Raw genomic sequence first — 16,047 nt, forward strand, 5'->3', positions numbered from 1 at the left:
ATTTTTACTCTTTGCACAGTAAACAAACACACAAAACTCCTCTTGGCAGCATTCTACATCTACTATAATACCATTCATCAAATTGCTCAAATCAAAAGCCTTGAAATCATCCTTAACTCTTCTTTCTCATATTTGCAGTATATATCATACATCTAATCACTCCTCACCTCTTCTACTACATCACCCTAATCCAAGCCATTATCATATCTTGCCTGGAGTACATTGAGAGTCTCCTAGCTAGCCTCTCTGCTTCCTCTGTAGTCAGTTTGCCATTCAGCACACAAATAAATTTTTATAAAATACCAATCATGATGTCATTCTCCTGCTGGCAAGGCATTTCATCACAGAATTAAATCTGAAATATTGGCCTTGACACATTAGGTTCTTATGCAATCAGGCCCATGGCTACTTCTTCATTTCCTTCCATTTCAACCTTATTAACTAGCTTTACCCCAACTGGGTGTGGTAGGCAGAAGATGTCCTTGCCCTAATCTCTGGAGCCTATGAATATGTTACTTTATGTGGTAAAAGGGATTTCCAAATGTCATTAAATTAAGGATCTTGCAGTAGAAGAGATTGCCTGGATTGTCCAGGTGGGCCCAATATAATCACAGGGACCTTTGTAAGTGAAAAAGAGACACAGGAAAGAGAGGAGATATGATGATGGAAATAGAGGTGACAGTCAAAGATTGAAGATGCTCTCCTGTTGGCTTTGAAGATGGAAGGGACCACAAACAGGTAGCATTCCAGAAGTCACAAATCTGAGTTTCACTGGGCTAAAATCATGGTGTTATCAGGGCTGTATTCATTCTAGAGTCTCTAGAGAAGAACAGTTCCCCTTCCTTACCTTCTAGAGGGTACCGGCATTTCTTGGCTTGAGGCCTTTTCCTCTATCTTCAGAGCCAACAGCAGAGTATCTTCAAACCTCTCCCTGTCTCTCCTTCCTTTTTCCACTTCTAAGGATCCTTGTGATTACATTGGGCCCACCAGACAATCCAGGATAATTTTCCCATTTCAAAAGCCTTAATTTAATCACATCTGTAAAGTGCCTTTTGTCATATAAGGTAACATCTTCAGAAGTTCCTAGGATTTAAACAGTACACCTTTTGGAGTCCTTCATTCTGCCTACTGTATAACTGCATGAACTTATGTGAGGAACAAGTTGGAATTTCTTGTTCAGTTCTGGGTCCCATACTTTGAGATGTTACCAAACTCATACTCCTAGAATAACCAATATAGTCACCTCATTTATGGAACAGCTGAACAAACCATACAGATTTATCTGAGAGAAGCTTTAGTACTGAACCGATTAGGGCACTATGGGAACTGTATTTTCAAGTATTGGCAGGTGAGGGGGTTTGCTTAACTGAATACAGGACCCTAGTTAGCCAGAAATTATAACAATAAATTACGAATTTTCAAGAAACTGCTATGATTCTAAACTGGAAATAAAGAAAAGCATGTTTCAATCATTCTTTACAAATCAGAAGGTAGAATCATGTAGTGTCACTAGATCATCTATTGTTTCCTGGATATTTTTCCTGTTTCCAGTATATTTGGTTTAATTGCTTGGTTATGTTAAACACTCATCTGCAGATCTAAGGAATTATAATGAAAAAAAATCAACTATTATCTTGCTAGTCTCATGATGATTTGCAATATTCTTTAAAATGACGTAAATCACAGAGAAGGAAAAAGGTCTTTAAGATCCACTGCTTCAAATCTTTCATTCCTAATAAAAAGTCGGTTTTAACTAAACGTTAACCTGAAAGGCTGTGAGGTAGGGAAGGCAAACAGCGATTATGCAATGGGGGAAAGGTTTAGATTTTTCTTGAAGCTTGCAAGGTCCTAAGTTAAAATGTACTTAAATAACATTTCCGACCTCTTGACCAGCAAAACCAAGGAGTAGAGTAAGCCAAGCAGAATGTGTCGAGGGTAAGACTGGATTTTCAGGTGCAACATAGGGTTTGGTATCCCAGACCTCTATTTACTAGCCGTATGGTCTTGATTAAGTAACTATCTCACCTTTTCGGGGAATTAATACAGACAAGCGCTTTGGGGCATCAGCATTCCAATCAACAGCCGCTGTAGTAGTTAAGGTTTGGCCCTTATTTACGCACACTTTCGCAACTAGGAAACGTTAACATAAGTGTTCTTTAATAGATAACTCCAACCCCCAAACAACAGGTATAACGTATCGATCCAGAAACCATCCACTAAACGTAACGGACTCTCTCCGAGACCGGAAGTGACTCTGCCCCTAACTAACATGGCGTCCAGGTAATTTCCGTTCTCCTCTCCCCAGTAATTGAGCTCGGCACTTTCTCGCGGTTTTACCAGACTGCGGGAGTTTAGCAAACTGTCTTCCAGGGTCCTCTGTGGGGGCGGGTTACGAAGGGGATTCTGCGAAGTGATTGGTTGCGGCACGATAGGAACGGGACTTCAGGTAGTTGGATAGTCCACGCCAGGCAGTGATTGGTTGTTGAAAGGCGGGGCGACTCGACCACTGAAGAAGTAGCCGCCGCGGCGCGGAGAGCCATGGGTCAGGCGGCCAAGGTGACAGGGTCCGGGAAGGGCATGGGTACGATAGCGACGGGGAGGGAAAGCGGCGGCGTTGCGAAGCTTGTCTGTAAGTTCAGTAGATATGGGTTTAGGATCCTTCACGGAGGATGTGAACGTTGCCGCTGTGGAGCCCGGTGACCAACTCCGAAGGGCCGTCGAGGTTTTGTGCTGGTGCGGAGGGAGGGCAACACCAGTGCTTCCTCCCTCTTTTTCTGGGGTGCCAAAGTATGTGTTTCTAAGCCATGCAAGGCTGCGCTTGAGTTCTGCCCCTGTTCCATCCCCACACTGAACGTTTGAGGGACCACTTTTACATCCTTGAAAGGTGGACGAAACGCCAAATGCACTCCTGCGCCACAACCATCCGATGAGATGAGATGAAAAGTTCAGTCAGATAACCGGAAAGTACACTGAAGTCTGGGAACCAAGGAAACCGAGGACCCTCAGAATCACTTGTCAAAAATTAACACCTGAGGAGACAGCAGAATCATGTGAGACCTGAGTGCTCTGAATGAGCTTGGGAAGTGATGGGCCCACCAGGCACTTCGCTGAAGACCTGGTCTCAGATTCATTTCTCGTTAAAATGATAAAGGTTCCTGGCTGGGGCACACTTCTCAAGACTAGCCATTCCTAACCTTAAATAAGAGCGTGACCTGTTGGGGCCTGTCACTGTTGCTGCAGTATAAGCCTGTAAAGGTGTAGTGAGGAAAAGCACTGCTTATGGTTGGTCAACAATAAGGAACAAACAAGCGGTGCTTCGTGTTTTAGTGAATTTAGTGTTCCTACTACATTTTAGTATATGTCACAGCACCAATAGAAACAATTTTAAAGAATTATTCAAATGATTTATTGCATATCCATTATAGCTATCAGTAATGCCTTCAAGCCATCATTTAGCCTTGTACAGTGTCTAGGCATAGTGGATGTAAGATAAACAGACTATCTTTGCTTCGTAAAGAAATCTAGCAGATAGGAAGATTTCAAATGGAAAATACAGTGTATTTTGTGAGATTACTGGCATTTAACCTCTAGAGGGACGAAAAAAAATACATCTCATAGAAGTATAAGTTGGGTCCTGAAGTTTGATTAGAAATTTGCTAGGAGAGAAAAAAAAAATTGATAGGTTAAGAGAGAAAAGAATATTCCAGAAAGAGGAAGTACTACATGGAAAGTTATTGAAGTGGGAAGTTGCTTGAAAAACTTTAATACAAAATAAATTAAATAGGATTCATTCCAAAAACACTTTTGGGAAGATCTACCACGTATAGAAGGTACTTATGGTAAGTGTGAAGAATACAAAAGTAACCAAGAAGTCTTTGAGGAAGTATGGGACCACAGCAAGTAAGCATTTGATTAATATACAGTGTCGGAGGTACCCAGTGCTGTGGTTGTCCCTCAGGAACATATAACCCAGACGTATAAAGGACAGGTAAGTAATGACTATCTAAAGAGCAACCCAGGGGTGCCTGGGTGGCTCATTCGGTTAGGCATTTGACTTTGGCTCAGGTCATTATTTCTTCGTTGGGGAGTTCAAGCCCTGCATGGGGCTCTCTGCTGTCAGCACCGAGCCCACTCTGGATCCTCTCTCTCTCTGTCTCTCAAAAACAAACATTAAAAAAATTTTAAGGGAACCTAGTTCTGAAAATTTCCCATATACTCTTAATATTAATCCATTATAAGAAAATTGAGACAAAGGCTGACTAACTTGTCCAAGCTTAAAATAAATGTCAGTGTCCTATTGCAACTGATCTGCCTGTAAAAAAAATCCACTTTCCATATATGCTACCTAAATTATCTAATATAAGCAAATGAGGAAGAGAACATAATCTGTAACTTAGTTTTCTTCCTTTTAATAAAAAAAAATTTTAATATGAAATTTATTGTCAAATTGGATTCCATACAACACCCAGTGTTCATCCCAACGGGTGCCCTCCTCAATGCCTATCACCCACTTTTCCTTCCCTCCCACCCCCCATCAACCCTCTGTTTATTCTCAGTTTTTAGGATTCACATAAGAGTGAAAATATATGGTATCTGTCTTTCTCTGTATGACTGATTTCACTTAGCATCACACTCTCCAGTTCCATCCATGTTGCTACAAAGGGCCATATTTCATTCTTTGTTATTGCCAGGTAGTATTCCATTGTGTTTATAAACCACAATTTCTTTATCCATTCGTCAGTTGATGGACATTTAGGCTCTTTCTATAATTTGGCTGTTGTTGAAAGTGCTGCTATAAACATTGGGGTACAAGTGCCTCTGTGCATCAGTACTCCTGTATCCCTTGGGTAAATTCCTAGCAGTGCTATTGCTGGGTCATAAGGTAGATCTATTCTTAATTTTTTGAAGAACCTCCACACTGTTTTCCAGAGTCTTGCACCAGTTTGCATTCCCACCAACAGTGCAAGAGGGTTCCCGTTTCTCCACATCCTCTTCAGCATCTATAGTCTCCTGATTTGTTCATTTTAGCCACTATGACTGGCATGAGGTAATATCTCAGTGTGGTTTTGATTTGTATTTCCCTGATGAGTGACGTTGAGCATCTTTTCATGTGCCTGTTGGCCATCTGGATGTCTTCCTTAGAGAAGTGTCTATTCATGTCTTCTACCCATTTCTTCACTGGATTATTTGTTTTTCAGGTGTGGAGTTTGGTGAGTTCTTAATAGATTTTGGAAACTAGCCCTTTGTCCGATATGTCATTTGCAAATATCTTTTCCCATTCTGTTGGTTGCCTTTTAGTTTTGTTGATGGTTTCCTCTGCAGTGCAGAAGCTTTTTATCTTCATGAGATCCCAATAGTTCATTTTTGCTTTTAATTCCCTTGCCTTTGGAGATGTGTCGAGTAAGAAATTGCTGTGGCTGAGGTCAAAGAGGTTTTCTCCTGCTTTCTCCTCTAGAGTTTTGATGGTTTCCTGTCTCACATTCAGGTCCTTCATCCATTTTGAGTTTATTTTTGTGAATGGTGTAAGAAAGTGGTCTAGTTTCATTCTTCTGCATGTTGCTGTCCAGTTCTCCCAGCACCATTTGTTAAAGAGACTGTCTTTTTTCCATTGGGTATTCTTTCCTGCTTTGTCAAAGATTAGTTAGCCATATGTTTGTGGGTCCAATTCTGTAGTCTATTTATTCCATTGGTCTGTATGTCTGTTTTTGTGCCAGGACCATGCTGTCTTGATGATTACAGCTTTGTAGTAGAGGCTAAAGTGTGGGATTGTGATGCCTCCCTCTTTGGTCTTCTTCTTCAATATTTACTTTGGCTATTCGAGGCCTTTTGTGGTTCCATACAAATTTTAGGATTGCTTGTTCTAGCTTCGAGAAGAATGCTGGTGCAACTTTGATTGGGATTGCATTGAATGTGTAGATTGCTTTGGGTGGTATTGACATTTTAACAATATTTATTCTTCCAATCCATGAACACGGTATGTTTTTCCATTTCTTTATATCTTCTTCAATTTCCTTCATCACCTTTCTATAGTTTTCAGCATACAGGTCTTTTACATCTTTGGTTAGATTTATCCCTAGGTATTTTATGCTTCTTGGTGCAGTTGTGAATGGGATCAGTTTCTTTATTTGTCTTTCTGTTGCTTCATTATTAGTGTATAAAAATGCAACTGATTTCTGTACATTAATTTTGTATCCTATGATGTTGCTGAATTCATTATCAGTTCTAGCAGACTTTTGGTGGATTCTTTTGGGTTTTCTATGTATATTATCATGTCATCTGCAAAAAGTGAAAGCTTGACTTCATCTTTGCCAATTTTGATGCCTTTGATTTCCTTTTGTTGTCTGATTGCTGATGCTAGCACTTCAACACTATGTTAAACAACAGCAGTGAGAGTGGACATCCCTGTCCTCTTCCTGATCTCAGGGGGAAAGCTCTCAGTTTTTCCCCACTGAGGATGATACTAGCTGTAGGATTTTCATAAATGGCTTTTATGATGTTTAAATATGTTCCTTATATTCTGACTTTCTCGAGCGTTTTTATTAAGAAAGGATGCTGAATTTTGTCAAATGCTTTTTCTCCATCAATTGACAGGATCATATGGTTCTTTTCTTTTATTAATGTGATGTATCACATTGAGTGATTTGCAAATATTGAACCAGCCCTGCAGCCCAGGAATGAATCCCACTGGATCATGGTGAATAATTCTTTTTTTATGCTGTTGAATTCTATTTGCTAGTATCTTATTGAGAATTTTTGCATCCACATTCATCAGGGATATTGGCCTGTAGCTTTCTTTTTTTGCTGGGTCTCTGTCTGCTTTGGAATCAAAGTAATGGTGGCTTCATAGAATGAGTCTGGAAGTTTTCCTTCCCTTTCTATTTTTTGGAACAGCTTGGGAAGGATAGGTATTATTTCTGCTCTAAATGTCTGGTAGAATTCCCCAGGGAAGCCATCTGGTCCTGGACTATTTGTTGGGAGGTTTTTGATAAGTGGTTCAATTTCTTCACTGGTTATGGTTATGGGTCTGTTCAAATTTTCTATTTCTTCCTGTTTGAGTTTTGGAAGTGGGTGGGTGCTTAGGATTTTTTCCCATTTCTTCCAGGTTGTCCAGTTTGTTGGCATATAATTTTTCATAGTATTCCTTGATAATTGCTTGTATTTCTGAGGGACTGGTTGTAATAATTCCATCTTCATTCATGATTTTATCTATTTGGGTCATCTCCTTTTTTCTTTTTGAGAAGCCTGGCTAGAGGTTTATCAATTTTGTTTATTTTTTCAAAAAACCAACTCTTGGTTTCATTGATCTGCTCTACAGTTTTTTTAGATTCCATATTGTTTATTTCTGCTCTGATCTTTATTATTTCTCTTCTTCTGCTGGGTTTGGGGTGTCTTTGCTGTTCTGCTTCTATTTCCTTTAGGTGCGCTGTTAGATTTTGCATTTGGTATTTTTCTTGTTTCTTGAGATAGGCCTGAATTGCAATGTATTTTCCTCTCAGGATTGCCTTAGCTGCATCCCAAAGCATTTGGATTGTTGTTTTTTCATTTTCGTTTGTTTCCATATATTTTTGATTTCTTCTCTAATTGCCTGGTTGACCCACTCATTCTTTAGTAGGGTGTTCTTTAACCTCCATGCTTTTGGAGGTTTTCCAGTTTTTTTCCTGTGGTTGATTTCAAGCTTCATGGCACTGTGTTCTGAAAGTGTGCATGGTATGATCTCAATTCTTGTATACTTATGAAGGGCTGTTTTGTGACCCAGTATGTGATCTATCTTGGAGAATGTTCCATGTGCACTCGAGAAGAAAGTATATTCTGTTGCTTTGGGATGCAGAGTTCTAAATGTATCTGTCAAGTCTATCTGATCCAATGTATCATTCAGGGCCCTTGTTTCTTTATTGATCTTGTGTCTAGATGTTGTATCCATTGTTGTAAGTGGGGTATTAAAGTCCCCTGCAGTGACCACATTCTTATCAATAAGGTTGCTTATGTTTGTGATTAATCGTTTTATATATTTGGGGGCTCCCGTATTCAGCACATAGACATTTATAATTGTTAGCTCTTCCTGATGGATAGACCCTGTGATTGTTATATAATGCCCTTCTACATCTCTTGTTTCAGCCTTTAACTTAAAGTCGAGTTTGTCTGATACAAGTATGGCTACTCTAGCTTTCTTTTGACTTCCAGTAGCATGATAGATAGTTCTCCATCCCCACACTCTCAATCTGAAGGTGTCCTCAGGTCTAAAATGAGTCTCTTGTAGACAGCAAATAGATGGGTCTTGGTTTTTTGTTTTTTGTTTTGTTTTGTTTTGTTTTGTTTTGTTTTGTTTTGTTTTTACCCATTCTGATACCCTATGTCTTTTGGTTGGAGCATTTAGTCCATTTACATTCAGTGTTATTATTGAAAGGTACGGGGTTTAGAATCATTGTGATGTCTGTAGGTTTCATGCTTGTAGTGATGTCTCTGGTACTTTGTGGTCCTTGCAACATTTCACTCTCAGAATCCCCCTTAGGATCTCTTGTAGGGCTGGTTTAGTGATGATGAATTCCTTCAGTTTTTATTGTTTGGGAAAATCTTTATCTCTCCTTTTATTCTGAATGACAGACTTGCTGGATAAAGGAATGTTGACTGCATATTTTTTCTGTTCATCACATTGAAGATTTCCTGCCATTCCTTTCTGACCTGCCAAGTTTCACTACATAGGTCTGCTACTATTCTTATGTGTCTATCTGTGTAAGTTAGAGCATGTTCAACCCTAGCTGCTTTCAGAATTTTCTGTTTCTCCTTGTATTTTGTCAGTATCACTATGATAGGTTGTGCGGAAGATTGTTTCAAATTACATCTGGAGGGAGTTCTCTGTGCCTCTTGGATTTCAATGCCTTTTTCCTTCCCCAGGTCAAGGAAGTTCTCAGCTATGGCGTATGTATGGTGTATTTGTTCAACTACACCTTCAGCCCCTTTCTCTCTCTCTTCTTCTTCTTCTGGAATTACTATGATATGGATATTGTTCCATTTGATTGCATCACTTAGTTCTCTAATTCTCCCCTCATGCTCCTGGATTTTTTTATCTCTCTTTTTCTCAGCCTCCTCTTTTTCTATAATTTTATCTTCAATTCACCTATTCCCTCCTCTGCCTCTTCAGTCCATGCTATGGCTGCCTCCATTTTATTTTGCACCTCATTTATAGCATTTTTACCTCCTCATGACTATTTGTTAGTCCCTTGATCTCTGTAGCAATAGATTCTCTGCTGTCCTCTATGCCTTTTTCAAGCCCAGCGATTAATTTTATTACTGTTATTATAAATTCTTGTTCCATTATATTGCTTAAATCTTTTTTGATCAATTCGTTAGTTGTCGCTACTTCCTGGAGTTTCTTTTGAGGAGAATTCTTCCGTTTCATCATTTTGGGTAGTCCCTGTCGTAGCTCCAAACTGCAGGGCACTTCTGTGCTCTCCGGAGTAACTTGTGTTGGTGGGCAGGGCTGCAGTCAGACCCGATGTCTGCCCCCAGCCCACCGCTGGGGCCACAGTCAGACTTGTGTGTACCTTATCTTCTCCTCTCCCAGAGGCAGGATTCACTGTGGAGTGGTGTGGCCCCTGTCTGGGCTTCTTGCGCACAGCCAGGCTTGTGGTGCTGCTTCGATGGTATCTGGCCAAGGGAGTTTTAGCCGGGGTGGATCCGCAACGTGCACAGGGGTGGGAGGGGTAGGCTTAGCTAGCTTTGCCTTTGGTGGTCTCCTGTGGGAGGGGCCCTGCAGCACCGGAGTGATGGATCCACAGAAGCACAGCATTGGGCATTTGCGGGGTGCAAGCAAGTGTGGTGACAGGAACTGGTTCCCTTTGGAATATCAGCTGGGGAATGGGAGTATTGATGACATTTTCTTTTCCTTACACTAGTTCCTTTAAGTTTTCATTTAAAGTCCAGTTAACATACAATATAATATTAGGTATACAGTTATACAGGTAATACCTGTAAATACAGGTATTATAACACCTGGTGCTCATCATCAGTGCCCTCCTGAATCCCCCTCACCTACATAGTCCATCCCCCTGCACCACCACCTCCCCACTGGTAACCATCAGTTTGTCCTGTATAGTTTAGGGTCTGTTTCTTGGTTTGCTTCTCTCCGTTTCTTTTTTCCCTTTGCTCATTTATTTTGTTTCTTAAATTCCACCCATGAGTGAAATCATATGGTATTTGTCTTTCTCTGACTGACTTATTTCACTTAGCATAATACTCTCAAGTTCCATCCATGTCATTGCAAATGGTAAGATTTCATTCTTTTTGATGGCTGAGTAGTATTCCATTTTGTATATATATTTACCACATCTTCTTTATCCATTCATCACTTGATGGACACTTGAACTGTTTCCATAATTTTGCTATTGTAAATAATGCTACTATAAACATCAGGATGCATATAACCCTTTAAATTAGTATTTTCATATTCTTTGAGTAAATACCTAGTAGTGCAATTGCTGGATCATGGGGCAGTTCTATTTTTAACTTTCTGAGAAACCTCTATAAAGTTCTCAAGAGTAGTTGCACCGGTTTACATTCCCACAACACTGCAAGAGGGTTCCCCTTTCACCACATCCTCACCAATACCTGTTATTTCTTGTGTTTTTGAGTTGAGCCATTCTGACAGGTGTGACGGCATATCTCGTTGTGGTTTTGATTTGTATTTCCCTGATGATGAGTGACGTTAGGTGCCTTCATTTGTCTGTTAGTGATCTGTATGCCTTTTGGAAATGTCTATTTATGTCTTCTGCCGCTTTTTAATTGGATTATTCATCTTTTGAGTATTGAGTTTTATAAGTTCTTTGTATGTTTTATATATTAACCCTTTATCAGATATGTCATTTGCAAATATCTTCTCCCATCCTGGAGGTTGCCTTTTAGTTTTGTGGATGACTTCCTTTGCTGTGCAGAAGCCTTTTATTTTGATGTAGTCCCAATAGTTTATTTTTGCTTTTGTTTCCCTTGCCTCAATAGACATACCTAGTTTGAAGTCGCAATGGACAATGTCAAATAGGATTTTTATGGTTTCATATCTAATATTTAAGTCTTTAATCTATTTTGAATTTATTTTTGTGTATACTAGTTCTTAAATTAGGGACACTGGCTTTTGTATTAATGACATTACTTTCTTTTTTCCCTAAACAGCATGTAAAATTTACTTAACTTTACATTTCCCTCAATCCCATGCAACTTGTCTTCCACCATTCTTGTAATATTAAACTGCCTAGGTTTCTATGATACTCGATTACCTTTAAAGTCCATATTTCTACAAACAGTCTTTTCAAGGCAGTCTCAGCTTTTACTGTCACAACTTCAAAATTCTTTCAGACTCTACACATCTCGATTTCAAAGCCACTTCCATATTTTTAGGTACTTGTTATCGTGGTACCCGATTTCCCAGTATTAAAATCTGTTTTAGTTTCCTATGGCTAGGTGGCTTAAGGCAACAGAAGTGTATTGTCTCATAGTTCTGGAGGCTAGAAATGAAATGAAATGAAAATGAGGATGTAAAGAAATGAAAGTGCCAGGAGAGCCATGCTCCCTCTGAAACTGGGCAGAGTCTCCCCAGCTTCTGATGGTGGCTGTCAGTCTTTGATGTTCGTTGGCTTGTTGGCTTGCTCTTATCTCACTCTAATGTTTGTCTCCATCTTCATATGGCAGTCTGTGTGTGTCTCTGTGTTCACATGGCATTTTCCTCTTAAGGATACCAGTTATATTGTATCCATTAAAGTGGAGTCCACTTTAATGACCCTATTTCCAAATAAAGTCACATTTACAAGTACTAGGGACTAGGACTTCAACATGTCCTTTGGGGGAAGCACAATTCGTGCTATAACGGTATGGGTATATCACATTTTATTTACCTATTCATGAATTGATAGAAAATCGGGTTGTTTCTACTTTTTTGACTATTGTGAATAATGGTACTGTAATCATTCATGTATAAGTTTTTATATAAGGGTATGTTTTCATTTCTCTTGGATATATACCTAAGCATGGAATTGCTAGAAAATGTGGTAACTTTATGTTCAACTTTTTGAGCAGCTGCCCAACTATTTTCCAGACAGCTGCACCATTTTACATTCGTACCAACAATGTATGAGTTCTAATTTTTGCACATTCTTGCAATGCTTGTTACTGATTTTCTTTTTCGTTATAGCCATTCTGCTGGGGTTAAGTGTATTTCACTGAGATTTACATTTATATTTCCCAGATGCCGGATTATGTTAAGCATCTTTTCATGGTCTTAATGACCATTTGTCTATCTTTAGAGAAATGTCTGTTCATATCCTTTGTCTGTGTTTTTATTGTTGAGTTGTGAAAGTTCTTTTTATGTTCTAGATACTGTCCCCTTACCAGATATATGGTTGGTAAATATTTTCCTCCAATGTGTGCTTGTCTTTAACTCTTTTTTGATAAAGTCCTTTCACTTTCTCTTTAAAAAAAAAAATTTTTTTTTTAGTTTTTATAAAAGTGATCAATGTGAAAAGTTTAAGAAGTCAAATAGTGTTACACAGAAACTAATAGATGTCCCCTTCCTTCTACATACTCCCAATTCCTGCTCCCCAGAGATAAGTGCTTTTAGTCATTTTAGCTATTTTCGTATTTACCTCCATGTTTCTAAATAACATGTTTAAACTGCTATTCATTGGGTTTTTTTTCTCTTTGAGGATAATTATTTACTGACTTTTAACAATGGAAGTTAAGGACCAAGCTAAGCTCCCTCCTTATACCTTAGTCTTCTTGTTATATAAATTTTGGTGTATCAGTTTTCATTTTTGATATTACTATGAGTGTATAAACTTGTCCACAGTTGAGTCCTCTAATATATGATTACATTGCCTTTCTTTTCTAGTTCTTTGTTTTTCTTGAAATTAATAATTTTGTTTTTATTATCATTGGTTAGTTTCCTACGTATCTGTTACCAAATTCAGTTTGATTTTTTTTCCTAGGAACATCTTTTCTAGAGCAGTTCAACCTTGGCTGTAGTCTAGACTCTTTTCCAGGGTGGGCACACAAATGCTGACATGTATTTGTCCTCCACCATCATCTCTGTGTTGGATCACCTGTCTCACTGGTTCCCATGTTTTTTCTTTTGTAGTTCATCCCCTTGTGAAGCATTTGCATTTTTGAAAATGTCTGTTTGCCTTTGTAGTTAGGTGATAGTTTAGCTATGTATGGTATTTCGAGCTGGACATTTTTTTTTTTTCAAAGCTTGAAAATCTTAAACCATTGTCTTCTCATAATGATGTTATTTAGAAGTCAAGTGCCAGTCTGATTTTCTGTTTTTTATATGTGAGTTGTTTTTTATCTTTGAGATTTTCTTTTTTTTTTTTTTTTCTCTAGCGTTGTGCTGAACTTATATCATGATGTCCTATCGTATGGGTTTTGTGTTGGGTACTTGGTGAAACTTTATCAATCTAGTATCTCAAGTGACTTAGTTGGTGATATTTTCTTAATTTTCTCCCCCTTTTAATTTCCTTTGTCTGTTTTCTCTGTTCCTTCTTGTTGGAAATCCTCTTAATGTAATTGTTGGTTCATCTAGATTATGTTCTTAATTTTCTTTCTTTTCTCCCCTTAGTTTCTACCTCTGAATTTTTATTCTACTTCTCAACTGTTTTTCTCAACTTAATATTTGCTATCACTCATTTGCTATCTGAGAGCTTTTGGGAATTTTCTGAATGTTTCTTTGTTAATTTACTATAATTTCTTTTTATTGTTACAACGTCTTTGCAGTCACTTTGTTTCTGAGTAAGTTCATTGTGATGGTTTGGTTTTTGTTTTGTTTTATTTATTTATTATTTGTTTATTATTTATTTATTTTATTTTATTTATTTTTTGCTACATGTTTCTTGTTTCTGTTTTGGTGTCTGTCTTTGATGTTTGGTAAATATATGTAAATATTTAAAACCATTCCTAGCACACAGGATATACTCAGTAAATAAATATTAGGTATTTTGTCTAGTGACTAACCTAGAGGAAAGGAGGGAATGGGGGCAGAGTGACAAATCTGTGTTAAGTAGTCTAAGCTAAATGATCACCCAACTACAGAGGCAGGTAGACATTTTCAAAAATGCAAATGCTCTACCACAAGAGGATGAACTTGAATAATGTTCAGGGATGGAGAATATCGAAAACATTAGAGAGACATTCCTAAGGTTTCCACATGAAAAGTAATGTAGACTTAAAGAATCACCTAAAGATTTCAAGCTTGAAAAATTCAGTGTCTCCTATTCTCTGAAATTAAGAAGACAGGAGAAAAAGCAATATTGGGGCAATAGGATTGAGTATGTTTTTAGATTTGAGAAGTGCGAAGTAGACTTAGTTTAACACTAAAGACTACATAGTCTGTCTTCTACCCAAATGTCAGGCTTTGTTCTCTATTTCTCTAACATAGCCTTAGAATATTCATTAGTCTGAGTATTCTGCTTCTCTTTTGGGAAATCACAATCACACTTTGTTAAATTATCTGTAACATCTTGCTTCTTGGTCTCTTAAGATATATACCAGGTTCATGAGTTTGTGTATGTGTGTGTAAAACATTAAGAACAGATGAAGTCCTCAATATGTTAAGAAAAGTGAGAGTACAAACCAGACTGACAAAGTTTGTTAGTAGTTGATAGTATACTGGTTTTGACAGGGGGATTATTAACTTTTTGACCATCCCTTGTTTTTTCCAAGAACTTGGTATTATTTTTTAAGTAAAGCTATTTTTTTTAATTTAAAGATAAATAATGAAGGGAAAGTTATTTTGGCAAACCCTCATTTTCACCAGCTACTTTGAAATATAGGGGCGCCTGGGTGGCTCAGTCAGTTAAGCATCTGACTTCAGCTCAGGTCATGATCTCGTAGTCTTTGAGTTCGAGCCCCATGTTCGGCTCTGTGCTGACAGCTCAGAGCCTGGAGCCTGCTTCAGAGTCTGTCTCCCTCTCTCTCTGCCCTTCCCCTGCTCCTGCTCTGTCTCCCTCTGTCTCAAAAATAAATAAAAACATTTTTAAAAAATTAAAGAAAAATAGTCTAAGTAACAAACAGGAAAGAAATGCTGTTGAATCCTTGTAATTATATAAAATGTGAATTTTTTTTCTTTTGAGATCTGAATTCTAATTTTTTTTTTCTTTTACAGGTTTTACAGCTCTTTAAAACATTACACAGGACCAGACAACAGGTTTTTAAAAATGATACCAGAGCATTAGAAGGTAGGTTTACTTTTTGCTCCTTTGGAGTAAGTGCATTCTTCACATGGCTACTAATATATCCAAGAAAACTTGTATGGTCAAGACCCATCTTAGAGAGTGATCTTCACTATCTCTCCCCTAATGTTGTTATGTTTTGTAAAGATTAGTTTACATTACACTTCTTTGAGGCATATCTTCTTAAAAAATTTTTAAAGATCAAGTTCTTACAAAAAAATCAGGATTTCAATGTGATCCTTTGTTTGCTTTATGTTCGAGCCATTAAACTTACTCCTCTATTATAGAATCCCATTTTCACACTCTTGGACCAGATACTACCATATAGTTAATGCCTTGTTTCATGCTCACAGTGATAGTAGTGCTGAAAGAGAACCTATCCCAAACAATTATAATTTAGTATTTCACTGTTTTAAGTGGCTTCTTACCTGGAAATCAGAGCTCTAAAGCTTAGTTTCTATGTTGGTCATGTTCAGTATCTATCTTAATATATTTCTAAAACTCTTTGAGAGGGCACTTAGATAGTGTCCTCACTATTCCCCAGGAATTCAAGTTTTTGTAATTCACCAAAAATAATTTCTTGAATATTAAAGTGTATACTTCATTTTGTATATACTTTACCAAATTCATTTAATCCTACATCCCTGTGAGTTACTATTATAATTTCTGTTTTCTTCAGATGACAAAATTGACAAAATGTGGAAGAATTTCTCCCACATCGTATTTAGTGAGAGGTACAATTGGAATTTAGCCTAAGCAGTTTGGGTGCAAAGCCCAAATCTTCACCATCTTACATATCGAAATATATCAAGCAGCTTTTCTGGTTATTCTCCATCAG

At 37.9% G+C, this 16,047-nt stretch overlaps 1 protein-coding gene across 5 annotated transcripts in view; it reads left to right on the forward strand.

The window, feature by feature from the left end:
* The first annotated feature begins 2,295 nt into the window (after positions 1–2,295).
* LYRM7 (LYR motif containing 7) overlaps positions 2,296–16,047 on the forward strand; it is a 59,992-nt gene continuing 46,240 nt past the window's right edge. Inside the window, exons 1-2 of one of the 5 annotated variants that reach the window (XM_053220604.1) lie at positions 2,296–2,556; positions 15,143–15,215. In XM_053220604.1, coding sequence (XP_053076579.1) covers positions 2,539–2,556; positions 15,143–15,215 — 91 coding nt within the window. In that variant the 5' untranslated portion in view covers positions 2,296–2,538. The remainder of the gene's footprint in view (positions 2,557–15,142; positions 15,216–16,047) is intronic. The other 4 variants (XM_053220607.1, XM_053220617.1, XM_053220626.1 and 1 more) reach the window with 4 other exon arrangements.

The sequence above is a fragment of the Acinonyx jubatus genome, chromosome A1 (assembly GCF_027475565.1).
Source record: "Acinonyx jubatus isolate Ajub_Pintada_27869175 chromosome A1, VMU_Ajub_asm_v1.0, whole genome shotgun sequence".
NCBI lineage: Eukaryota > Metazoa > Chordata > Mammalia > Carnivora > Felidae > Acinonyx > Acinonyx jubatus.